Source organism: Alosa alosa, chromosome 1 (genome assembly GCF_017589495.1).
Source record: "Alosa alosa isolate M-15738 ecotype Scorff River chromosome 1, AALO_Geno_1.1, whole genome shotgun sequence".
Classification (NCBI taxonomy): domain Eukaryota; kingdom Metazoa; phylum Chordata; class Actinopteri; order Clupeiformes; family Clupeidae; genus Alosa; species Alosa alosa.
The window spans coordinates 35201559-35228664 of record NC_063189.1 but is presented as its reverse complement, the minus strand read 5'-3'; the positions used below and the strand labels follow the sequence as shown (position 1 = coordinate 35228664).

The 27106-nt window shown below is 42.7% G+C and overlaps 2 protein-coding genes across 3 annotated transcripts; both read right to left on the bottom strand.

The window, feature by feature from the left end:
• Positions 1–645: 645 nt before the first annotated feature.
• Positions 646–9536, bottom strand: stap2a (signal transducing adaptor family member 2a). The gene is made up of 11 exons (XM_048245489.1): positions 9345–9536; positions 6295–6366; positions 5978–6097; positions 5519–5575; positions 4422–4573; positions 3776–3907; positions 3374–3443; positions 2974–3076; positions 2659–2754; positions 2115–2246; positions 646–1568 (listed from the first exon to the last, which is right to left on the bottom strand). The coding sequence occupies exons 1-11, from the start codon at positions 9444–9446 to the stop codon at positions 1510–1512; spliced, it is 1095 nt and encodes a 364-aa protein (XP_048101446.1). The 5' UTR covers positions 9447–9536; the 3' UTR covers positions 646–1509.
• A 247-nt stretch (positions 9537–9783) lies between these two features.
• On the bottom strand, positions 9784–26830 carry sh3gl1a (SH3-domain GRB2-like 1a). Of its 2 annotated transcripts, XM_048241046.1 has the most exons (10): positions 26591–26830; positions 20030–20098; positions 19593–19665; positions 19355–19498; positions 18780–18913; positions 18479–18637; positions 17161–17264; positions 14608–14738; positions 14050–14103; positions 9784–12244 (listed from the first exon to the last, which is right to left on the bottom strand). In XM_048241046.1, exons 1-10 carry the CDS (start codon positions 26633–26635, stop codon positions 12051–12053), a joined length of 1107 nt encoding a protein of 368 aa, XP_048097003.1. In that variant the 5' UTR covers positions 26636–26830; the 3' UTR covers positions 9784–12050. The 2 variants fall into 2 exon arrangements, with proteins under 2 accessions (XP_048097003.1, XP_048097013.1); XM_048241056.1 differs by lacking the exon at positions 14050–14103.
• Positions 26831–27106: the final 276 nt, after the last annotated feature.

Here is a 27106-nt window from a genome sequence, read left to right as displayed (position 1 = left end):
GTGCCGGGAAGAGTGATTAGGTACCAGACAATGACACTGTCACATGTGACGCTCAGGCTGAACATGGTTTAGGACAATCTAATTTTGCCCCCATTTGACCTAAAACAGCATAATCTGCATAATCGCACAATTTGATAGGATACAGGTTAATATTGTATTGATAGCTGCTGGTGAAGAAAGTGTCTCTCTGACTCTGAAAAATGTAGAGATAACAAGATGGGACAGATAGATGGGTGCAGACCATAGACTGGTGCAGACATGCTGAGGAGATAGAGAGATAATACATCACTTTTATCCTCCAACCATCTGGGGAACAATAATTATTTTATGCACTCTGTCTCCCCCTGCAGGTAAATATGGAGTAGCAAAATTACAGGCTACACTTCCATACCAGATTTCTTAACATCATTAGATATAGGCCTACAGCAAGTAAGTTTGTGGATTTAGAAGAGAGTCACTTATAAAGGAATTATCTGAAAATGCACAATGTTAATTAGTTCACAAAAATGTGCTCAAGTGAACCTAATGTCTTCACACATGTATTGAAATGTACCCAAGTAAACTTTCTTACATGACAATGAGATGGTAGATTTGCTCTGATCTTTGGAGTCCATAGTAAAAACATAAAGATTTGACAGCTGCCCATGCGAAAACCTTTTTTTAATTCAACCATAAATTTGACATTATAAATAACACTGTTTTTTTATAAATAATACAAAAACAAGGACAAAAAGAAGCAAATGTATGCAAAAGACAGGATCATGCACAGGTAGACAGTCAAACACAAACATCAGACAAAACTCCACAACCAGAGAGGAGCTTGGGCATCAACACAAATGTAATGGACGAACACGACTAAGTACTATCCTTTTAAGGTATCTTGTGGTTCATAGTTAGTTAGAGGGTCACGATGGAAGATGTGGTTAGTAGCAGTCACTTCAGTGGTTAATCAAATGAGGCCACATGCTGCTGATTGGTTCTCTGTGTGCTTCTTTTTTTCTGTCCAGACCTTTACCAAAGACAAAATAAACAACGTTTGCCCTTTTCTGCAGAGTGGCAGTTTCTATCGTCAGATCACAGACACGGTGCCCAGTTCTGTCCCAGAGGTGTCATCATGGGCATCCGGAGTTCATCCTGAATGCCAGGTGGACAGGTCACTGTTCAGACAGAAAAGATTTTACAGTGAGAGGTATATATTGCAGAGTAGTGGCTGCTGGTAGAGCTTTGACCTGTAGTAAACCTGCTGAATTTGAGTGATCTTCTCCAACACCTGGGGGAGCTCTGTTGACCAGATCTCACAAATGGTATTTGGCTGTAGTTATCGTCTTTGTTGTAGTTGTTATCCGAACCTCCAAAGAGACCGCACCACAGTTTGAATTAGAGTTCACCAGAATGCACCACGTCTGACGAAATCCCGTTGACACAGAGTGATAACAGAAGGCACTGGCAGAGAGAGGAGAGCTGAGTGGCACAGCAGCAGCAGCTAGGGGCGGGGCCAGCTGGGACAGCTCACTCCTGATTGGTTTTCTGTCTCTTCTCCAGCTTCATTTTGAGCTCCTCTGTGAAGCCTGTGGAGTGGAGGAGAGGAGAGGAGAGGAGAGGAGGGCAGAGAAGGGGAGAGGAAGAGAGGAAGACTGAGTCTTGACTGGGGATGAGGAAGTAGGCCCTTAGGCAGCATGAATGAGACGTCTGCCTGTGCTGACAGTCTCGTCCTGCCCCCGGATTGTTTCAGAAACTAGGCCACAAGGCTTCCATTGTGCCCCTATTCATTTGGAGTGGGTGAGTGAGCGGGCGAGTATGTATGTGTGTGTGTGTGTGTGTCTGTGTGTGTTTACAGTCTGTCTGAGTAAGGAAAGAGGGTGTAACTGAGTGTATAGGCACTCTAGGCAAGACCGGACATTGTTTGTGTACAAAGAGTTAACAATAGCATATGTCGATGAGGTCTTAAGGTCTGAGTGAGTCAAGGATACTGCATGTGTGCGTGTGTGCGTGTGTGTGTGTGTGTGTGTGTGTATGTGAGACAGAGACTGAGAGTGTGTGCGTGTGTTTGTTTATATTTATGTGTGACTTATTCCTTGTGAAAGGCAAAACCAGTGTCCATGTCCATGACCTACTTTGTGCGAGAGGAGAAGGCGAGAGGGTGAGGCGCTTCATGGGGCTCAGCGGCGTCTCTGTGGGGGAGAAGGAGCGGGGAGACGCACTCTGGGAGAGCGCCTGGTGCCGCGGCGACCATTTGTCTGTCCCTGCTGAATTAAAGGTGGGAGAGCAAGCAGTCAGAACACAGAGGAGAGAAGAAGGAAGAAAGAAAGTCTGCTTGGAATGAAAGGAGTGAGTGGAAAAGGCTAATGAGATATCACACAGGAAGCCCACCGCTGTGCCAAAATGCCAAAACAAACTTTTGGTTTCATTCATTTCCTCCTGAGCCTTGGCTCAGTAACAGACTTGGCCCCCTGTGAATGCTTCAGTTGTTGAGACTCTTTCTGTCCCCATTCCTACTCTCATCTTTGCGAGCTGCCTCGGCCATTCGTAAATACTCGACCATAAACAGTCATGCAGCATCACAAACACACGTGCAGAAGCTTATGCAAACATACAGAGACACACATACACTAATATGCATATTGAGGCTGGTAACATTGATCATCATTATATGCTTACCTTGTTTCGGTGGCAGAGCAGGGCCTCGATAGGGTGGCCCACCGCGCACACAGTGAAGTGTTCGTTCCCCATTCTCATCATTAGATGACACAAATGCTGAAGGACAAAAAAGGGGCATGTTGCTTAGTTGTAAAGAACACGTTAAAACAACATGGATCCACAGTTTTGCATGATTAATGGTTTATATGATTTAATGTACAGAATGCAACTAAATGCAAAAAGGAGGATCCAGAAATGCACATGCAATTGTGTGCATGTATGAATGTACTCTGTGTAGAATGAGATCTGCATTGGTGCATATGTATTGTGGCTTACTGATATTCTCTTCGTAAGGCTCCTCCAGTAGGAATGGCTGCAGGGTCCCTGATGTTTTCTCCACAAGAGCGTTTATAACATCATAGAGTGTTTCACACGGGATCTAAGAAAACAGAGAATTAGTTAGCCTAAATGATATTATGGAGCGAAGATGTCATGCATAGTAAATAATCCATAACTACACATTAGTGTCTAATGATAGCTTCAACAACATTACCTATTCTATGAAGTAACCTACAAAGCATTATCTAAATAATGTCAATAATCAGTTGAAAGGGTTAAAAAATGGACAGCAGTGTAACCTAATCAGAAAATATGGTCTTTGTCTACAACAGCAATATAGTCAAGAAGATGATTTGATACTATTTGCATACAACTCGGGTGAAACAACCGCACATACCGGATTCTCCACATCAATTACATATCCTCCCTGCTGCTTCTGAGTAACCCGATAGTGCCTGAAGACAGACCTAGGGGAGGAAGCCACGAGAAAATGAGACCAGGAGGAGAGGCCAACACTCTGGTCTGTCTCAGTATATAATTAAGTCACTGTTGATATGATGATATGAGGAAATGGCCGCAAAATATATTGTGGTAAATTTGACAAAATGATTGATAAAATGCATTATAGATATAACCAAATAGAATTAAGAGACTGCAGCTGAGAGAGAGAGAGAGAGAGAGAGAGAGAGAGAGAGAGAGAGAGAGAGAGAGAGAGAGAGAGAGAGAAAGAAAGAAAGAAAGAAAGAAAGAAAGAAAGAAAGAAAGAAAGAAAGAGAGAGAGAAATGGTGAGGGCATTACCCGTTGAGATCTTGTCTAGTGGTGACAGCCAGTGAGGTTCCGTCTCGACCCGGTCTGAGCACCATGTTCCCACAGTCAGGGTACCTCTCCAGCAAAACCTCTGCCTCCACACGCGACACAGGCCGAAAACACCTAGGCAGCACACAGCTGTCACACAACCTCACCACCACACATGCACGACAGCTCCTCTACAGTCTACAATATAACACACACACACACAGACAGACAGACAGACAGACATGCTGCTGCATGTACAATCAGACACTGATGTCAATACAGCAGGCACATTGGACTGGGTCAATAATAAAACAACTTTGTGTTTTATAAGTGCTTAGAGCCTGAGTGCCCTGTTAGTTTTATTTTGAGCTGCATCTACACTCAAAACACAAAACGCACATGCGCGCATGTGCACTCACACACACATGCGCGCGCTCGCACACAGTCAGTCACAACCGCAACGTGAGACAAAGTTCACGTGCTATGGGTGAATGATAAGCCAGCATGCTGGTTTCAAATGCAATAAAACAGTGATATATGACCGTAACAAACCGTTTTTCTAGTAAGCGCTTCTGGAAAGCTCTCAGAGTACCATAGTCTCACACACACCCTGAGGAGGCTAAGGAGATGAGGGTGAGAGCAGACTCACGGAGGGATCTCCCCCACCAGGGGCAGGGAGAGGGGGGAGGAGGGCGCACGGGAGAGGGAGCGTGTCTTTCGCCGGAGCTTCTCCTTCTCCACCACCTCCTTCAGCATGTGCAGCTGGCCGGGAAGAAGAGTCAGAGAGCTGGGTATAGAAAGCTAGAGAGAGAGAGAGAGAGAGAAAAAAGCTGATTGAATGGCTTGCAAAGTCATAATAGAGGATGAAAAGCTCGTCTGATGTAGATTAGTCAAGCCCAATACCAGAATGTCAACAGAGCAATATCAGAGAATAGAGGCTGTCCCCATGACTGCCCATAAAAAAAAACATGTTTACTACCAGTTGGCAAATTCATTTCTGGCACAGGGCAAGAGGCTTAACCCTGAACATCACTAGAGAAGCTACACACCCAACCTCAAGCTAGAATAAAAAATGTTACAATGTTTGACCAAGGCCAAATACTCCGACGGAGTATTAGGGCCACACATGAAGAAAAAAATATTTTTGCCATGACAAGATTAAACATGTCAACATTAAATTCGAAATTGAGAATAAAGTTGAAATATCATTTTGTCATTATTCCCGACATTCAAAAATAGTTAGTATAGTTGTTGCTAAACCCGGAACAATTCTGGTACAATTTCACCAAAATCATCTGGGCTACACAAGGCATTTTGTTGAGTCTGAGACTGACAGTCCGGATTCAGTGGAGTGGATTTTGGAACGGTCGCTCTCTCTCCAAACTAGTTTTGATGGACATGTCAAGATGAAATGTCGAGATTAAATATGATGTCAACTTTATTCTTGAAATTTCGAGTTTAATGTTGATACATCGAGATTAAAATTGACATGATTTTTCTCGAAATTTTGAATTTAATGTCGACATGTCAACTGTAAAGTCGACATGTTGAGTTTAATCTCGTCATGGCACAATTCTTTTTTTCCTTCATGTGTGGCCCTAATACTCTCATGTCTTTAAATATTCCAAAAAAATAACAATTCTATACTACTTCCACTTCCAAAATCGCAACAACTATTAAAAGTACAAACTTTTGAGCAACTAAAATATCTGAAGGTATTTGAAAACAGAGTAAGCATTTACTGACCTCCACAACTGCATAGAGGAATCCCTTCCAGAGCTCACGTGCTTCCAGATTTGATGCCTGTGACAGAGGATATTAGGGAAAGACAAAACAAAGAGACATTAAGTAAGGATTGCTACATGAAAGATACATTTATGGGTTTCATGTGAGGAGACAAAACACAACACAAAGAGCTATGAGTGGAAGTAGAGAGGGAGAGAGAAAGACAGAGTGAGTGAGAGTGAGTGAGTGAATGAGTGAGTGAGAGACAAAGACAGAAAGTAAGTGAGTGAGTGAGTGAGTGAGTGAGTGAGAGAGAGAGAGACAAAGACAAAGTGTGTGAGAGACAAAGACAGAAAGTGAGAGAGTGAGTGAGTGAGTGAGAGTGAAAAAGAGAGAGAGCCCTTGGCAATGGTATGATGGCATGTCTTCTCTCATCCCTGCACCAGAGTGGTAATCAGTCCTGATGGATCAGAGCCTTACTGTCAGTTTGGTCTCTCCATCCTTCAAGCGCAGACTGAGGCGCGCTGCTTCCAGGTTTCTGTCCCGACCACAGTCATCCGCTAATGAGATAAAGCCACTCAGGTCCAGCTTCTCCACATACTATTTCACACAGAGAGGCATATAATTATGCGCCGAGATACATAATCATAGATTTAAATCACATATGAACAGGTAAATGAAAAGTGGCCTTTCCGAATTCCTACCAATGCAGCTGCAATAATGCTAAAAAAGTTTGAGACCCTGGTAAAAGCCATTGCACTCTTTAAGACCTGTTTTGGACACCCTCTCTAACTCACATGTGTGTCCTTGGTGTTGTTGAAGAAATACAGTGAATTTCCACACAGACATGTCCACAGCCGTCGAGACACCTGCATGACAACAGACAGATTCAACAATAAGCAAAATACCTCATCATCTGAGAACTGTCAGTCATATTTTCAACATTTCATCCAGCAGTCTATTAGCTGACTTGCACAACACAATCCCTTTTATACAGCAGGCCCGTAGTCGTTAGTTGATGTGCGCTATCAAAAGCTTCCATCTGCACCATACGCCTGTGGTGCGGTAGGCTTGTCAACAATATCGCAAAAGCTACCGGTACAGTTCTCACAAAACTTGTTTGAAAGGTGTAGCACAGCAAGGCCGTAGTCCTTTCGGGGGGACCAAAGCTGTGGTGGGGTTTGGGAGACCCCCAAACAGAATTTCAATACATTTCTTGCCATGCAAAATCATTACTAAAAACCACAAATCAATTGTTAAGTCAATTAGGGTATTCCAAACTTTTGACAGACATAGGCATGGATAGATTATGAACCCCTGGGCACAGATGCAAAAAGGCCCCCCAGTTAAGATGTAAGGGGGTCCGGGGCATGCTCCCCCAGAACATTTTTAATTAGAAAAATTACCCTTTAAAATGATGACTTCTTGTGAGTTTTGTGGAAGAGAAGAGAAGGGTGGAGAAGAAGCAACTTCACGCAGAGGCTTGGGCTTCAGGGCCCCCTGAGCCCTTGGGCCCAGTAGGCCCATTCAGTAATCCATCCCTGGATATACAGTAAACCTATGGTATGACTCCATTTGTCTCCAAAATGTATATCTTAAAATAAATGACAAACTAGAGTATCTTTGTTAACCTCTATATTACACATACACACACACACACACATTACATGCAATGGCTCTTTGACTAATTACTTCTTTTTTTTTAACTAAGACGGTTTGGACCTGTAGTCTATAAGATTTGTATTTGTAGGCCTATTTTGATTGTATTGTGCATGCGGCTAATCACTAGCCTGACGAGCCAGACCCACATTAAAATGTAGGGTCTGGGCACTCACCGTTCGCAGTGCTCAGTGCGAGGGGCGGGATAATCAGTTGTCTTTCAAATTCCCTCAGCAGGCAATAGGACAGCGCGAGGAGTCCCATGCGTTTCCCACCAGAGCTAGTTGGCTAGTTCAAACTTTTGCCAACTTAATAAAAGATTAACTCATGTCACACTGTTTGCCAACAGCAACATTATATTATTTGTTTTCAAGTAGCAGGGAATTCAAGCCAAACCGTTGCAACTCTGCCATCAATCATTATGTTAAGCCCGCCTAACGACTCTATACACGATTTGATTGGCCTGATAGAAGTTTAATTTTCCAACCTCACAAGCCAACGGAGAGTTGCTAGACTAGCCCTGGCTGCCGCTAGCGTGCGTCTAGGTTTCTAGGCTAGCTAATCACACAATTTTAACATAGTTTGAAAGGGACAGGATTCAGGAATAGACTACTAAGACAGGCACCTCTTCTTTCTGCCTCACCTCACCCCATGCATAGCCTGTCCTGGTGGTTTTGCATTTTTTGTTAGCGGCGTGGACTAACTTAACTTGTGGTTTTTAGTCATTATTTTGCATAGCAGGAAATGTATTGAAATTCTGTTTGGGGGTCTCCCAGACCCCCGCAATGTTGACATCATGACTATGGCCCTGTTATACAGAGCGAGAGAGAGAGAGAGAGAGAGAGAGAGAGAGAGAGAGAGAGAGAGAGAGAGAGAGAGAGAGAGAGAGAGATGGTGAGGGCATTACCTAGCCTATCTGCGAGAGCCATCACTTCTGCCGAGTCACTACAAAAAGTGGCATACTAAGTAAATAAATAAAACAACTGACACTGACCAGATGTTTATAGGCGTATTACGTCCTAACTTTGTTTGCTTGAATCATAGTATGTGCTACATAACATTAAGGGTTAAATGCGTTTGCAGAGTTACATTGACGGTCACACACTCCAAAGCTAGCTAAAACGCTGTAAATATCTAAAGCACCCAATCATAAATCATCTCCTCCAGTCCCATGAAGCTCTCTGTAATCTGCATCTCTCTTGGACAAAAGGCCCAAACAGCTCCCTTAGGGGCTCCGAGCACACTCGTCGCTGGGCCACAGCTGTTCCCAATCTGACCCAGGCCCAGCCTCCTTACACATCCTGCACCTGAACCCCCTTTGGCCCAATATCAGCTGTTTTTGTGAAATGGACGTCCTTGCCATGCCTTTAGCTAAACGCGCTCAGTCTGTCAGTTAAGACAGTCATGACACTACGTATAGAAAATGTTTACAGTAGCTGTAATATTACACATTGATCCCGCGTGTAACGCAGTCCATGACACTTGGGTATGTTCAGATAAAGATGATACAATCATGTCAGCGTCTCCTTATATAGTCTGTAGAATGTTTTAGCGCTGAATAGGGCACTAAGACACACACATAGCCTATATAGGCATGTCAGGAAATGTGGGATCGTTTTAAGGATGACAACACCAAATTCTCTTGGCAGTAGATAATATAGGCTACAATGCGTCCGATTGTTCCATTGACGCGGAGTCGGAGACAGTGGCGTCTTCTCACTGGCAAAGTCACTGGAATGGCAAGGAATGAACGACAGCGAATGTGACCGATTGCAATTCGACATCAATTAATTGCACCAATCAAATAATAATAATTATTTAAAAAAATAATTGAATTAACGAGTAGTGCCGCACTTACAAAGACCGAAAGGTGTTCGAAAATGGTCTAGCCTAAATAGCAAGTGCTTCTGCCAGTGCCAGAGACGAATGTTGCATTTTCCTCGATAAGAAAAAAAGTGTTTAATTGAAGCAACATTATCATTAGGATAACAGGGATGGACTTAATATTGCATTCATCTGTAAAAAGCAGGGGATTTAAAGCCCGCCTCGCCCATGCAGTGAACTCTCAGGCTACCCATGGTTACTTATAGAAACCATGTGGAATTAATACTCAGCATTCCGGGAGTAGCCCATCAACTATATTTATTGTCTATGTAGACAGAAGAAATGCACGACTGAAGTGGCTCACCTTCTCTTTCGGCCCTCTTTTTTCGAGGTATCCCTCGTAATAACACGGCGGCAGTTGCGCTCTGGATCCACCGGTACGCTGCTTGACTGGAGCAGCCGCCATATGTACCGCCAGCAACGGATTAACAGGACAAAGAGGCTGCTACAGTGATTTGGGAAATGACACGCCTTTTTCTGATGAGAGATCACTGGGGATATCCGTGAATAGTATTCCGAACGGGGTCCTATACCCACGTCTCGGCACAGCGATAGTAATAGGGTTCAATGGGTATCAGTTTAATGCATAAAAAGGTATTCGTAAAAGGCAGTATGGACAACACCTTGCGCGTAGCCTACAGTATACCTGAGCGTTTCTTAAATCATAGAAATGAGATTTTCTTATTTCTTAACAAAACATTTAATTTAGTGACAGCCTGGACAGAATAAACTAACAAGTTAAGTATAATCAAGACATTTAAGTACATCTGTATTTATTTCATGATTCAATTGCCCCTATACAATGTGTAAATAAAAACATTTCACAGATTGTAGCCTACAAATATCTGTGCAACCAAAACACACCACAGCTATAGTGAAAATCATTAGTAACATGAATAACATTTTCTATGTAACATTGTCATTAATAGAGTATCTAGGAATGCTAAATACACACAACATTTGGATGTTGTTTAACTGTTTAATAAAATGTTATGGTCCCCACAAAAGTGTAATACCTATAACATTACCCTAGTATCAGCATGCAAGTACTTGGGTTTAGTGTGGTCATACATGTAAATCATGAGTGGTTTTCAGTTTTTTCACATTATAAGACATCTGAAAAGTCTACAGCATAATGAAAACAACCTTCAACCCAGGACCCTTTAAGCTGATTTCCTGCTAATATAAAGAGCGGTGTACCAAATAACCAGAGTGAGACCCATCATCTGCACTTCCCTATGGTTTTATGGCATTACTGAGAAGAACAGCACAACTGCTGAAACAGACGCATGCCAAAGGCCTTGCAGATACATGCAGAAACATGCAGGCAAGCATAAACTGCAAGGTGGATTTAAAAGCCAACTACATGCTGAGCAAGCTCTGAGATGATATTGATCACTTCAGAAAAAAACACAGAAAACAAACACACACACACACAAATCAAACAAACAAACAAACGTGCATGCACGCACGCACACACACACAGCATAAATAACAATAGGGACATATGTAAACATTTAGGTTAGGTTAAGTGTGTCCCTATTGATAAGACAAATGTTCTAAAGCTCAAAATGTTCAGAAATGAGAGGGCTAAATAGCCGAAACAGAGGCTCTGCCTTGCTTCCTATTCCCTTTCTATTGTCATTCACCAACATATTATTTGAGTATCAAATTATCATTTTCACAAGGCCACTGGCAGTGCTGTGGGAAAGCTACGCCAATGAAGCTTATTTGGCCATGAACAGAGAGCAGGGCAGGAGAGAAGCTCATATTCATATTAAAAACAGGGGACCTGGAGCAGAGGGGGCTGACTGATCACGCATGGGATTCATTCAAACAGCCCGAAATCATGGCTCTCCAAAAAGCTTGTTCTGCTTTCTCAATCTACCTAAGCTCTGTCCTCTTAGTCCCTTCATAAAAATGCTGATATGGATTGTCAAAAAAAAAGCTGCATAAACCATTTCCACCATCTCCTTTCTGTTTTGCTTTTATCCACTTGTTTTGTGTGCTTTGCCTCCTTGCTCAAAAAAGCACACAAGAGCAAAAAAGAGAGAGTACAGGCAAAGTGTGAAAGAGAGAGAGAGAGAAATTAAACTACAGCAGCTGCTCTGCTGTGACTCAGCCTGCTTGCATTCTGATAGGAGCTGGCCTGTGAGGCTGCAGTCTTGCAGCAGCAGGAGCAGCAGGCGCAGGCCACGCCGGGCTAGACGCAGTCAAACACTGCAGCACCCAGAGGGGCGTGAGTCACTCCGGCTGAGAAGGACAGACTCATTCCCACCACTGTCTAACTGACCGACTCAAGGTAACAGAGACTACATTTAACCAGGTTATCATTTCCTAACCAATTCTGAAGTAGTGTTCCTTCGCTTTCAAGACTAACTATTTTTTAAAAAAAATACACCAAACACGCATCTGACTCTCTATATAAGATAAAATCTGCAATACAGAGTTGTGTCACAAAATCTGTAACAACTGTACAGTGTACGGAGATGCAGAGTGGTAGAGTCATGTGAATGAGTAAATTATTAGACAGCTGCTCATTGTTTTCCTGTTGTGAGTCTACGTCCCTGCTGCACTTTTAAATTTGGCCACTAGAGGGAGGTAGTCGTTTGCAAAAAAGGATGAGAGGATGAACAGTAGTGCAGGTGTGAGTTAGAAATTAGATAAATACTAAAAGTGTTTTTGAAAAAAAAAAAAAAACAAGAGTGTAAATAAAGAATGATAAGCCAACTCGCAAGAAATAATAGCAGCATGTAAAAGTAATCAATGGTAAAATATTGCTGAACATTTCAGGTGACACTTAATATTGGTTAACATTGGTGCAGAATACCCTCACCCACGTCACTAAAAACACCAAACGACATTTTGTTCATGAAAAGACACCAATAGTTAGATATTTTTTGGGATTGTAATGTTTTGTCTTTGAAGTGGCAAAGTGCAGATATAATAGGATGTACACCTCCAACCTCCACTCCTCCTCCCACTCCCCTCCTCCGCCACTCTCTCTCCATTAGCGTGGCAGAGGCACCACCACCTCCACATAGTTGCAGGGGAAGAAACCTGACTGGCCACGCAACAAGCCCTCGAACCAGTTCTCGTCGATCTGATTGGTCAGCGTTATGACGTCCCCCTCCTGGAAGGCCAGCTCGCCGGCATTCTCTGGCTCAAAGTCATACAGGGCCTTGCAGCATGGCGGCTCTGTCGCTATAAGAGACAAGAGGGGAGGACACAAAACGACACAGTGAGAGCGGACATGATGGAGGGGTGGAGAGGAGAGGAGAGGAGAGGAGGAGAGGTGAGGGAGGGGCACAGCAGGAGAGAGGAGACAGAAAAACACAACTGGAATATGGGAGGGTGCTGAAGCCCTTTCTCCAACTAGGCTGGATTAAAGGAATAAAAGGAGTCAAGACAGTTTAACGTTCGCCCACACCGGCCATCACCAACAATGTATTTTAGAACAGGGGTGTTGCTCTGGGATGGAACCTATTTTAGAACCTTTTTTCATGCCCACATTTATGACATTACAGCACAGATATGAGCAGCTATGGGTAAGAGAAAAGGCAACAATCCATAACAATGAGGAGGTCATTCAGTCACTTGAATCTCTGTTTCCTCCTTTCGCTATTGCAGGTGACCAGACACAGCAGTGTGATGGACAGCAAGCGTGATTGGAAAGAGCTTAGCCAATCCGAATGACAGCTCAGGTCTATAAAGCCAGTGACTGAGACCCCTCCAGCATTTAAATGTCAATCAGTCATGCTGGGGTGTGACAAGTGACACACATGGTCTCTTCACAAAGCCTGCTATAAAACGGCCAGAGTGTGTCCAGTCCACATGCAAAACAGTAGCACACACACACACGCTTGCAGACTCCACTGTTTTATAGCCTACTGTAAAGATGTTCAGATATGTGGATAATGTCTACAGTCTGGCTTTAAAATTCCTAGAGCTCAAGTTTCTTTGGGCCCAATGGAAAACGGAGTGAATAGAATGGTCTTGCTCTGTAAGCCTTATGTTTCCTCTCCTCTTTTTTCCTTTCCCCTCCATTTTCTTTTCCTGCAATTTGTCAAACTGTCTCCACCCTTCCCATGTGGAAAAGCCTGAAACTCACAGGCATGCTACACCAGCGCAGGCATGCTACACCAGATGTGATAGCGGCACAAACATTCAAAGAAATTAGACCCGTCTTCTAAAACTATTTTTACGAACAGAGTGCTTTAATTGTGCATCTGGTGTAGCCCGGCTGTTAGAACTTAAAATCAGTTGGCCTTCATTCTTTCTTCTGAACAAGTAGTTCAAATAATGCAACTTCATGGAGCATATGAAAACTATGATTAATAGTCATCAGTGGCCTATCTCCATAACAGCAAGAACTACAGCTCTATCTTTGAGGTGTAGATACCATTGGGGGTTTGATGTGCGAGATGAGTCGTTTGACTCCATGCAACTGCTGCAGCCTTCGTAATGAGTTCCTGATGTCCCAGGGCAGGCAGGCCCCAGGGGGGAGTCCGGTCAGATGGTTTGCATACCAGTGAAAGAATAACAGAGAGGTGGTAGCCACTCCCACAGCAGTACTATTCACCTGTGTGTGTGTGTGTGTGTGTGTGTGTGTGAACCAGATATAACATAGCAGCTTTGTCATGCAATGAAATGAAAATGTCAATTATGTAATGCTGCAAGTTCACACACACACGCACACAGAGAGAGAGAGAGAGAGTCCTTTCTAATCCTTTTCACCGGACTGCTGCATCAGGTCTGAATCAGACAGGCAAGTGGAATTTGGCTTCATTCTGGAAGATATTTTAAAGGTTTAAAAGGTTCTCACCTCTGTAAAACCAATAACTCGTCCCCATTGCAATTTGGCTATCCTTTCTGACAATTGATGAATCATTTTATTATTTTTATTGCTGTAGCCAATCGACTGTGAATGATAAAGCCTGTGTCACTGCCTGTCTGATGAGAACCTGCAGTCCTTTCGTGGTCATCGTGGGCCGGTGTGGGGCACTCACAGCGCTGGCGCACAGAGCTTCTGTTGAAGGAGGGAGGTGCTGCCCCCATGTACCCTGTGCCCATGGAGGGGGGAAACACATTAACACATACACAAATGTGCTGCCAAACACAACACCTCAACTCACGTTTATGTCCCCATCAGAGCTAAGGCATTCAGAAAGAGTTTCTTTTTATGGAGAGAACAACATGTGACCTGTATGCTAATCTTCAAAGGAAGCCTTTTAATGCTATTCAAGTCACCACAGTTGAATGAAAATAAAAAGGGTGACCCATCAGACCCCTACTTATAACAGTTATGAACATATAAAATGAAAGCTAAAAGCAACTCAAAGTAGCATTATGGAAAATGTACACTTTAAACAGCTTGTTTTGATCAGTGAGAATCGCAACCTGGAAATAGAGTTGTATAAGAATGCAATACAGCCAGGCAGGGAATGAGGGTCCAGCTGTCCACCAATTCCCCAATGGTTAATGCCCTGCGGACTCAGTCTTACTGAACGAGCATGAGAGACGTGTGTGAGAGACAGTAGGAGAGAGTGGCTGCTGCGGATGGTTACCTGGAGCGTAAGTGGGCGGTGCAGCCGTGGGGGCGTAGCCCCCGTTGGAGGTATCCTCTTCTGAGTAGCTGTAGGCCAGCCTGGGCCGCACAGCACGGGGCTGACGGGGCTGGGACTGCGCCTCGTTCACCCTGCCACACACACACACACACACACACACACACACACACACACACACACACACACACACACACACACACTTGTTTTGTGTATTTTGTTGTGGTTCTCCCGGTCAGACTGTGTGTGTGTGTGTGTGTGCGTGTGTGTGTATGTGTGTCAGACATGTGGACTTGAGTCACATGACTTGGACTCGAGTCAGACGCGAGTCATGATTTTAATGACTTCAGACTTGATTTGATAAAATTCAGCATGACTTGCGACTCGACTTGGACTTGAATACTATTCACTCGAGACTTGACTCGGACTTTGCCTCTTTGTCTTGTAATGACTTGACATGTCTCGAGTCAAAAAATAAATGTCCTGATCGTGGACCAGTCACCCCAAAGATGCTTTCACTTCCGTGACGAAAAAAACAACACACATAGTGGACACAAACGGGCAGAGCACAGTGATCACTGCTGCTGTTACCACCACATGCATCACACACTGTGTAGGGCACCAAGAGACAGAGAAAGGGCCAACATTAAATAAATAGTAGCTTTACTGCAAACTGATTTGCATTCTTGTTAGAGAACGTTTACAATGTCAAAATGCCCCAACAGCATGTGGTTAGCACTCTGGACTTGTACCCGGAGGGTTGCCAGTTCGAGCCCCGACCAGTGGGCCGTGGCTGAAGTGCCCTTGAGCAAGGCACCTCACTGCTCCCCGAGCGCCGCCGTTGTAGCAGGCAGCTCACTGCGCCGGGATAAGTGTGTGCTTCACCTCACTGTGTGATCACTGTGTGCTGTTTGTGTTTCACTAATTCACCGATTGGGTTAAATGCAGAGACTAAATTTCCCTCACGGGATCAAAAAAAGATATATACTTATACTTATACTAATTGAGAATGCGTATCAGCACGCACAAAAGGGAGAGAAAAGAGTGGCAGGTTTCAGCTGGCTTGTCATTGTTGATGATGATTGATATCTCCTTTTAAATATAAAAAAACGTATAAAAGGAAATCATGAAGGCAACAAAGACGAGATTAGAGGAAATTGCGGATTTATCTACTGTTACTACTGTTATAAACTGTGAGAGCCAGGGCACTTTGACATAGGCTGCACTGACTGTGATGGAAAATGGACAAGAATATGAGTTGTCTTTGCCTTTGTGTAATGGAACTGGTGAGTCTTCAATAGTTCGTTTACATGAAGCACATGACATTATGCTGATTGAAACGCATTCCACTTAGCTAGGTGGCTACTGGCTACCAGGCTCATAATTCACTTTTAATTGCAAACAGAAAATGTCTAGCAAGCATCATGTCATTACATGCTTTTATTTCCAAAGGAATGAAAGCTTTTTGTGCCAAATTAATATCCTGCTTATCATTGTTAACATTGTGCTACAGTTTGTGGACTAGCCATAGGCTATATTTGAATGGAGCTGGTAAAAAAAGATCATTAGGAGAACATGTGGACAGTGGCACACAATGGGCTTAAAGTGACAGTGCACCATTTACAAATGAGTTAAACAGCATCACATGTGTAGTACTTAAAAAAATAATACTTTAAAACAAAATTACTGTGTCATTATTATCATTTAAATAATATAGAAGTGTTTTACTTTTACCTTTGTGGTTGGTTACTCAGTAATTTTGTGACTTATGCCGTATTTAAAATGCCATATAAGAAGCTTTTTACTTTTTAAATCACAATTAATCTAGATTAATTCATTTCAAAATATGAGATTAATTAGTTATTTTTTTAATCGTTTGATTGCCCTAATAAAAACATAAAATATTTAACCGCAGCAATTTACTAATGTAGCCTATGTGACGATTCTTCTCGTCACCATTTATTGTAATCATTAACCATGACCTTAGCTTAGCTTATGAGTCGCCACTGGCAGACAGCCTAATATATTGTTTGCAGGCAAATCTGTGGCCTAGCGCAGTGAAATGCCATCAGTCAAATTATTACTCATCCTTACAGTGGACGCCGCAATTTGGAAAAACAATATATATTTGCTGCTGTGCTGAGTGTCATGTAGCTATCCGTTTCGTACAGATTACTCAGGTATACTCATGCGTATATTTCACAGGTGTGGGCATGCATATATCGTAAAAGATTTCAAGACAGAAACATTGAACATATTTTAATCTGCATTTTAAAAATACTGTAGATTAGATTGATAATTATGGCCGATAGTCTAACAATGACATTAAGTGAAGAGTACCTGATGACTTGTTCAGGACAAAAGATTGGGACTTGGACTTGTTCAGGACAAAAGATTGGGACTTGGACTTGGACTTTGATGTGACTTGGACTTGGACTTGACTTGCCCTTCTCTGTCTTTACTTCGGACTTGACTTGGACTTGACTGCTAAGACTTGGGACTTACTTGTGACTTGCCAAACAGTGACTTGGTGACAGGGAGAGAGAGGATTCTTACCTTTCCCTCATCCTTTCAGTAAGCTCCTCCAGGACTTGAGTGGCTTGTTTGTGATACTGCAGCTGGGAATCCACCAGGGCTGCCAGCTGACTGACCTGTTCAGACTACACACACACACACACACACACACACACATTATTAAAAAACACACACAATACATAACCTCTTCCCCACATCACAAATCAAACTGCTGACGTGAAAGCTATTTGTGTATCTTTATTCAAAATTGTTTTGTGAAAACGAACACTCTGAGTCCCACATGTAAATACAAATCAGGCTGGCTATGTCAGGCTGGCTATGTGGATTCTCAGAAACAGCAGTCACAATTTGGACTGGCTACTACTACTCCATCCTCCATCAAATATGAAGGCACTGGGGAGGGAACGATCAAGGACCTTCCACATTAATTATACATACTCACTCCAAGGTATAGCAATCAACTAACTGAAACCAATTGATTTTCATTAGACCAGATGAGGAGGAAATTGACAAAAGAACTGGACCATGCAAAAGCGTACTGGTCATTCATTAAGCTTACGACCATCAAACAACCTTACATTTCCAAAGTGGCTCTGTTTCCCAGCGCTCTCGTGCACCCACTGCAGCAGGTCTTGTATGGACTGCATACGCTCACGTGAAACTTCACAGAACAATTAAGTATAAGTATAAGTATATATACTCTTTTGATCCCATGAGGGAAATTTGGTCTCTGCATTTATCCCAATCCGTGAATTAGTGAAGCACACACAGCACACAGTGAACACACAGTGAGGTGAAGCACACACTAACCCAGAGCAGTGAGCTGCCTGCTACAGCAGCGCTCAGGGAGCAGTGAGGGGTTAGGTGCCTTGCTCAAGGTGCACAGCTTCACTTCACACTTCAGCTGTGGATGTGGGCATGGGAGAGCAGTGCTCAACCACTTCCCCCGCCGACATTTTTCCTACTGATCAGGGATCGAACCGGCAACCCTTCGGTTACAAGCCTGAAGCCCTAACCAGTAGGCCACGGCTGCCCCTCCAATTCAGAATGGACGCAGTGTCAGTGTGTCAGAGTATTTTTAAACAGACTAGACGCACTGGGGGTTTACCCCGTAGAGGAAATGTGCCCTATGTGCTCTGAGGACAGCATCATGATCCTTCGGTCCAAGTCCACATGAAGCTAAACACAGATTTGTGGAAGTCTAGGATCATTCCTCAGAAGGCTTGGCAGGTCACGTCAGTGATTTACATGAACAAATATTAACGTCCAATGCAATTGATACATACATATTCTCTCTCTGTGTGTGTGTGTGTGTGTGTGTGTGTGTGTGTGTGTTTACGTCAGTCTCCAGCAGGTTGTGCATGCTGCTCTCTGCTGCCTCGCGGGACTCCTCAAACTTCTCCATTGCCTGACGGAGCTCCTCGTCCGGGATCTTCCCTTGGCGCTTTTTCTTGTAATCATAGTCCAGCCGCCTGCTCTCCATCTTCTTCAGGTGATGCTGTGAGGACATGAGCAGTAAACAGAGCCGGACAGCTAGTCAATTGTACTCGCATCTACTTTTTTTTTCCTCCCCTGAGATTTACACAAAGATGGACATGAACAGTCAATAAAAGTACAAAGACTCAATCCCAACTCTGCACCTGAATGTCTTTCAGGTCTTTGTCCACTAGGGTCTGGAACGGGTCAATGAAGTTCTGCTTGACATCAATATCCAAAGAGTCCTTCACCTCAGCCAATCTCCTCATTGACTCGCCAACCTCAAGGAGAGCACCCCCTAAGATACATGAGGCAAAGACAACATAATATCCTATTAATACAGCAAGGCTGGGTTGTTAATGAAGTTAAGAAACTTCACTTCAACTCATTTAATCTTGTGACAGAGCTGCAGAAAAGCCATTTGATATACTGTACATCATGACATCAATTCCATTCAAGCATATAATGTCTCGGAACAAAAATGTGGGGCATTTAAAAGAGAGCAAGCTGCAGCTCAGAAAAAAAGACTGTGATGGCATTGAGGCCCTGTAGGGTTGGCGCTCATAGCTTCAATGCTACAGACACTACTGTCTGAAATCATGCCTGCCCTCTGTCCAAATCCAATCCCCAATCATCTTCATGCTTGAGCGCAAAAGAGAACCGATACAAAACATTTGCCATTACTTGGTATAGATGGGTCACAGTCACAGTCTCAGTCTCTCTCTCTCTGTCCCCTTACCAAAGTTGGTGCTGGCTCCCATCTCAGTGCCGTACTTCATCATACATTCTCCCAGAAGCCCCTCTGCCTGTGGGTAGCCTGTGCTGCGGGCCTGGCCCCGGATTTTTGAAACCGAGGTCATCATGGAAAGCTTCGCCCGAGATGCTGCGGCACAAGACAATCAGGGGTCAGAGGATGCAGGACAGAGGATGGGAGATCAGAGCGGAGAGCGTAAGAAGGCAACAGGAGTGCATTTCACCTGGGTTCGGCTGGAGGAACTCTGTGGTTTTAGCGAGGACATCCTGTATGGCTTTGCTTGTGATGTCTGCCTTCTGTTAAACGAGTACAAAGAGTTAAGCAATTTCTCAATTTCCATTCTGAAACCCAATTCTAAATGGCAGAAATATGATTACATTTGATTATCCATCTACAAAGCTGCCATGGATGTCACTGGTCAATACAGCTATCAACAGCAGCTCTCTTAATTAAATAGCAGATGAATGAATTCAAGTAATGTGTGCATCCACTTGATATCTATACAATATGAAAGTAAATATTAGAATATTATAGTAACATATTAAAATGTTTAGGGAATGTTCAAATTTGATTCTGTTTAGTGGCTCTAGGCTGCTACGATTAGCAACATCATCTGGGAAAGACAGTGTTATCAAGTGTTGGTCATGGGTCACCACGTACACGCTCAAGGTCTTTGAAGTCTTCATCGAGTTTGGTTCCTTCTGCAGTCCCCACTTTCTCACTGACCTTCTACATAAGTTCAGAGAGAGAGACAAAGAGAGAGAGAGAGAGAGACAAAGAGAGAGAGAGAGAGAGAGAGAGAGAGAGAGAGAGAGAGAGAGAGAGAGAGAGAGAGAGAGAGAGAGAGAGAGAGAGAGAGAGAGAGAGAGAGAGAGAGAGAGAGAGAGAGAGAGAGAGAGAAACAAAACACAGTGTAAGATTGTTGATTGCTGAAACCACTTGGCAATTTAACAAATGGGTCTCTGATCCAATATGGATTGGAATGAAAGACAGCATGTTTTTCAAGTCTTTCATGCCAAAAGCAAAAGCAGGTTACAGCTCCCAATCTCTTCTTGTTAACATAAGTAAGTAATGCATGATAAATATGCCATCTTCCATATGTTAGCACAAGTGGTGAATTAACAAGAATAATTTGCAAGGATGATGCCATAAAGCAACACAATTCTTTTACCTTACAATAAAGGCTTTAAACTCACTTTGATGCTACAATAACTTGTATTACAGAGAATAAAGTCTCTAACATTGCCAAAACATGCCCGGAACACTTGATATTGCACTATGTAACATTGTTGATAGGCTAGGATCATGACCTATACTGCCTATTTTTTAAAGCCCTCCTTACACTGAAAGACTTATTAAAGATTTGAAAACATTTTTGAAAGACTACAGTTTCAGACCTTCTCACATCTAAAGTTTTAAGTCACAGACTATGATTTTCCAACGACTAGGGATCTTGCAGGGTCTAGACCCTAGACTGCAACTAACTGCAAAAAAATATTTCCCATCGTGCAATAGATATCCATAGGAACTCAAATGATAAATAATAAGAAAACATTTTTGTGTTTCTGCGTGACATCCCTAACCAATATAGATTTGTCCTATCATGTGGAATAGCCGACTAATTTATAAAAAACAAAATAACAAATTATCATATTCATGGGTTTCATCAATTCCCTAGATTATGAATGCAGACTGCATGGTGCTTGATTAATGCACCTGTGGCAAGGGACCTGATGAAACCCCTGAATAGGTTACAGCCGTCACCAGGGGCGTCACTAGATCTAGAGCTGCACTGGGGCACAAGCACCTTTGGGGTGTCGGGGGGCATGCTCCCCTGTAAGAAGATTTTGTATATTTTAACATTTAAATGCATTAATCTGGTGCACTTTGAAAAGAAATTCAAAGTTTAGCCTTAATTATTTTTTTATATATGGATGGAAATATTTGTGCTGTAGCCTAAATTATTTTGCGCTTCAGAATTTTAACTGTGCACACACAGGTGGACTAGTTATGATGATACTGCAATAAGTCCACAACCACAAAGCATTTGCTGAGTTTCACAATTCAGAAATGGTCAAAAATAGTGTACATTTCAGCACTCCATGAAATTATGCAGTATAGCCTAGTGGTCACCTGTGCTGTTCAGCTAGTTAATCTAAGACAAGCTAGTTATATTGGTCATTGAGTTATATTAGTCATTGTAATGGCCATCTATACATGCTATATCTTCCTTTTTCAGGACAGCCTGGGCTACCTATATCTGGGCAAAGTAATAATTTATATAATATTTGTCTTATGTAATATGTCTTATGTCAGCCTTTATGATCAAGAAAAAAACATTTGTGTTTCATTATTTTTTTCTTCATATTTTTTGCATTAATGTCACTAGGAAGCAATATATTATATTATACTGACATAAATAGTTTAGATGAGAATACATTATAATTTCGGCCCAAAGTTGGAGACCATGTAGAAATTTGTTGCAATTTCAAAACCGGATTACTCGGGAACTGCTTGCTGTACAGATACATGCACATAGTTTGCCATGCGTTGAGTGAAGAGTTCGTGAGATATTTCACCGAGAGTAATGGGTTCAATGTTAATTCAATGGTAATTTTCTTGTGAACCATTTATCACAGCAACTATAATGGCGCTAATATCATTGGGAAGCTTAGATTCCGCTTGTTCATGTGGTATCTGTATATCTGTCTGACGAGTACTCCACGAGCAATTAGGTGAACCTGGACTTGAGACCCCAGTAATAAGGGTCTAGTGCCCCTGGCTGTCGCCTACTTTATCCCTTCCTGTTTGGTGTTGGATCGAGGTCACTATTGGTTTTTATATTGTTTACGTCTCTATTTGCATGAGCGACAACTAAAACACTTGCAAAACAATTGTCTTAACGGCAAAACTAGAAAAAGACTGACTTGCATTACGCTTGCCGCTGGCCAATGTGATCCCCGCCTAAGCGTAACGCAACGCTCAGACCATAATAAGTTTTATCTCGTTCCTAAGTAACAGAAACGGTTTGCCTAAACTGACAATTGAGTACACTCGCGTTGCGCTTTGAAAGTTGAACCAAGTTTAACGCTCAGCTTCTTCAACGCTAGCGTTACGCTAGCGCTGCCACCATCCGCTGACAAACCATAGAGAACAATAGGAAACCTGCCGCTTGCCGCTGGCCAGTGTGATCCCCGTCTAAGGCCTGTTTCACACCGGGTGCGTGGTGTGAGTGTGTCAGCTGCGTAGCGTGTCCATTTTTATTTCGACTCCCATGTTAACAGGTTAGACCTTGCACACCGCCTGCGTGACACGCACGTTTCATGAGCCGCGCCGAAAATGTGTGAACGCTAGGAATAGGACTCGCCTATTTTTGACGCCACACGCAAGCGTGTTGGAAGCGTTTCCACTCAAAACAGTGAAAAAAGATAAACGCCACGCAACGTTCACGCTACGTTCCCGGTGTGAAACAGGCCTAAAACCGATCTAGTTAGCGGGAGCGCGCCACAACTCCCATAATTTCTGTCCGACTTGGACAAAAATTTGGTCGCCGACTGTGAAATCACACCAAAATCATACAATGTAAGACCAGCTTTAAATGGCATTGAATATAGACATATGAATAATAAATAAATAAATAAATAATATGAATAATAAATATCCATATGTCACAATTCCACACAATTCCATGGTGATTCTATAACTGTATACTCACCAAGACACATACCCACTCCACTCCTTTATAACTTCATTTCTAACTGACAGGCATTACTCTTTTCCTCTTTGATATCAGACAGGACATACACTACTCACAAAAAGTAAGGGATATCTGGCTTTCGGGTGAAATTTAATGTTTCAGTACAGAAAGTACTGAAACACTGAACTGTTGGTCATGTGCATTCAAAAGTTTAGATAAGGTCTCAAGTTCACCTATAAAGGTTATAGTGGATTTTAGGTTCATTCTGAAATTTCACCCAAAATCCAAATACCCCTGACTTTTTGTGAGTAGTGTAATTACAGGGCTGAGGTAAGCCACATGCCTGTGAATTTACATTCCTCCTCACCAGTGTCAAAACTGTTGCTATGATCAATCATTCCTTATTGTTTCAATTGACCTGCCTTAGCTAGGCTCTCTTTCATCATGGCCTAATTCTGTTTTGGAATGTTCATAAACGCAGTTCAACTCAAATAAATGTAAATGTGCATAGTGCAACACCGTGCATCAAAAGTGGTTGTTAACCTGCAAGTTGCTCTTTAAAGGTAAACTATGCAGTATTGGCAATTTCCTTACTGTTTTCTCGGTTTTTGCTTCTTTTTCGCTGGCTTTGTCATGGCAAATGTCTGAGAAACTCCATCGCTACCTTTTTCTAGCCGGTGCCTGGCGTGTATGTGTATTTGAATGCAGTAAAGCAATTCGTTACACTCGTTATATTTCCTGACACTGAGGCCGTCGGCCCGCCGGCCGACAGTTACAAGGGTGGTTTTTCCGCTCACAGGCGCTAGGGGGAAGCGAGACGGCCACCATTCAACTCGAAAAAAAAAGTCATATAACCATTCCAATGACTCTGAAGCTGTTAAATGAGGGTAAATTAAGCGAAAAAACTTGCATATTAAGCTAAAAAACCTGCATAGTGTGCCTTTAAATACTCCATCCACTACACCATGATGGAGAAGAGCTCTGAAAACAAGTTTGACATTCTGAAAAGAATAGACTGTACCTCATCATAGCATTTCAAATAGGCCAAAATGGTGAGGATATGGCACTAAAAATCTCTGAACTACAATATAACTATATGCGCCAAGTTTGCCAAGGGGAACAGTTCTGCTAGAAAAATTGAGATGGCTCCCTCTGCGTAGTTCTCATTTTCTTTCCCCAGATCTCATCAGAAAAATTTCCCTCGGATCAGCAGAACTGACTCGCATAGGCCCTTACTCCCCTCTCCCTCTCTTTCTCTCTCACACACACACACACACACACACACACACACACACACACACACACACACACACACTAAAGGAAGCATAGCGCTTCCTCTCTACCAGGCGAGCCTAGTGACTATCCACTCTGTCCAATATGAACAGTATTTTTTTGTTTGCAAACATCATCTTCAAACATTGATCTGAACACAAGCCTTTTATAGAAGCAGTGCAAGTGATCGAAATCAGCCATGAGACCCAGAGGAAGCAGCGCAGGAGAACTGGGCCTGATGGTGGTGAGGCTGTGCAGACGTCTGTTTATTTGCACAGCCGATCTACCTGGCACTGTTCTGGCCAACAGCCCCACACTGACACTCAATCTGGGGAGTACAGTTGCTCATATGCACTTGACTGAAGATCGGACTGAAACACTGACTCCATTGTGTAACGCCTCACAGTGTAACTCAGTGCAGCTGTCCAGCAGGCCCCTGACTGGCTATGTGCAAATAGATTGTTTCACAAAAACAACTCAAAACTATTTCATAGGGGCACTATGGTCTAGTGGTGTTTATACACCTAAAAAAATGATGAATTTCTATTTAAGGATGTGCATGATTGTTGGCCCTTTGTGTTAACAAGCAATCCTAGTTCTCCCAGAGGCTAGGCTACAGAGAATTGTCAAGATTTGTGTGTGTGTGTGTGTGTGTATGTGTGTGTGTGTGTGTGTGTGTGTAAGTGAGTGCATAGGTGAAATAGAGAGCGAGAGAGAATGTTGACTAATATCTCTCCTAACCAGGCAGGTAGCCTACTGCTTTATATCGGAATCTGGTTTGACAACTTTGACATTTCAATGTGTCCCTAACCCTATGGACCAACACCCAGGTTAAAGACACAGCACAGAGACCAGGGAGGGACAATGCATTGGATAGCCCACACTTTGTTCTGTGCTTACTATCCTCTACCTTTGTTTTTCCCAAACAGACCCCTATTGCATGACAAGCGCACAAATCAACACAGGGGGGCAAAACATCAGTTACACAACTTTCTTGTCAGACTGATCTCATAGGCTACACGTCCAAACGGTCACCCTATGTGTTAATGTAATGTTGACAAAAACTGTGATATAATGTGCCTTCATGTTTAATCATAGCCACTCTCAACATTATTGTGGTGGTCCAGTATGTTGGCAGCCTTCTGTACCTACTGTAGGCAAAGCTAGAATAGGCTACTGCTGTGTGGACTACTTCCATGTGGTAGAGGTGACTAGAGGATAGAACCCAAAGCATTAACAGAGCATGCACTACCAAGCTATACAGGGACAACACAAACAACGTTTAATCAGTGCAAGTTATCGATAATCATATGACATGTTCACCTCACTAGCTACAACATCGCCAGGACGGTGGGTGTCTACATAAGCGATGAAACCAAGAGCTACCCAAAATCGCGTTAAGTCTGCATAAGAACGACAAACAATTCTAAGGACTTGCGCAAGTGGACATTTCGGTCGCAAAGTATTATCCGGAACTCCCCCTATTACCGTCGGTCCCGTATTTCCGCCGTCTTCCGTGTATGTGTCACTTAATATCCATTTCTATACAAACCAAGACGGCGGACCCCTAAAGAAACGCAACCACCCACACCATAGTTGTATCAAAATTAGCTATGTACCAAAAATTACATTTTACCGTGACTCGAAGAGCTGTAAACAGTGTTGTAAGGCTGCGTGTACACAACCGGTTGGAGCTCCAGTGGAACTTTAATTTCATGACGAGAATACTCGGTCTAACCGTTCATGTGCCATTGAAACGGCGTAAATAGGCGACCCATCAGGCCAGCACTATAACTCTGAGCGTGGTAAACAAAATCGGATATTTCAGGCAGTAAATGCTCCCGTTAAGAACCAAACCAGATTTTGTTCAAATCTACACACCTATGGCTACTGAAAAATGTAAGGTTAATTTAGCAAATGTTATTCTGAAGTGTTAAAAACATCGTTGTTTTAGAAGTTCTGAACAAAAGTGGTAATTGGGGGTGTTACGGGTAAGGGTGATAGGCTAACGCTACTTTGAAACATTCAGTTTTTGACAAAAAAATCCTGCACGGTTGCCATACCGTTAACATTTTCACAACTAATCAGACACGTATGCCTGTGGATTGACCATTTAATTAATGTAAAAAAAGTAGAAATTAAAGCGTGAGAAGTTGACAAACGTAGGCCTAATGTGTGCCAATAGCCTACATTATGTTGAAGTTTGCTTAGCTACATATTGCGACGTAACATTGAAAAGTGATTTTTCTTACCTGACTTGCTTTATAAAACTGTTTCTTAAAGCCAGCCACAGACATCTTCGCCAAAGTTTTGTTTAACTTCTCTGTATGCGTAGCTCAGATAACTTGTAGCCTAGTCTATAAAGCCAAGACTGCGCCTGATAGGCAGATTGTTTTTCAACTTCCACAATGTTTCCGATAATTTTCCCACTTCTTCACCACCGCACTAGTGTCTAGTCTCCGCGTCTTCAACTTCAGCGCCAGGCAAATAAGTTACGGTTCCGAAACAGAAGACACTTCCGGGTCACTTGGCCTAAATGATTTTGTTTTTTCTGGCTACATGTGACAACCAATTTCACAATATGTATTGTGTTCGTTCAAATAAATTCTGTAGTTTATAACATTTACTAAAAAACAAAAATCCAAATGGGTGTAGGTATGCCATTGCCTACACTGAAATTTCAAAAGGATATGGACCTAGTCTACTGCAACTAGACTATAATAATAATAATAATAATAATAATAATAGCCTAATAATAATAATAATAA

Excerpts from the sequence above, each read along its gene's own strand:
- stap2a (XM_048245489.1), bottom strand. The coding sequence starts at position 9,446 with ATGGCGGCTGCTCCAGTCAAGCAGCGTACCGGTGGATCCAGAGCGCAA. Across the intron at positions 3,908-4,421 it reads CTGGTGGGGGAGATCCCTCC|GTGTTTTCGGCCTGTGTCGC; the intron begins GTGAGTCTGCTC and ends TGTGCTGCCTAG. Across the intron at positions 1,569-2,114 it reads GCCTTCTCCTCTCGCACAAA|GCTTCACAGAGGAGCTCAAA; the intron begins GTAGGTCATGGA and ends TCCACTCCACAG.
- sh3gl1a (XM_048241046.1), bottom strand. The coding sequence starts at position 26,635 with ATGTCTGTGGCTGGCTTTAAGAAACAGTTTTATAAAGCAAGTCAG. Across the intron at positions 20,099-26,590 it reads AGTTTTATAAAGCAAGTCAG|AAGGTCAGTGAGAAAGTGGG; the intron begins GTAAGAAAAATC and ends GAACTTATGTAG. Across the intron at positions 18,914-19,354 it reads GGGAGCCAGCACCAACTTTG|GGGGTGCTCTCCTTGAGGTT; the intron begins GTAAGGGGACAG and ends CATGTATCTTAG.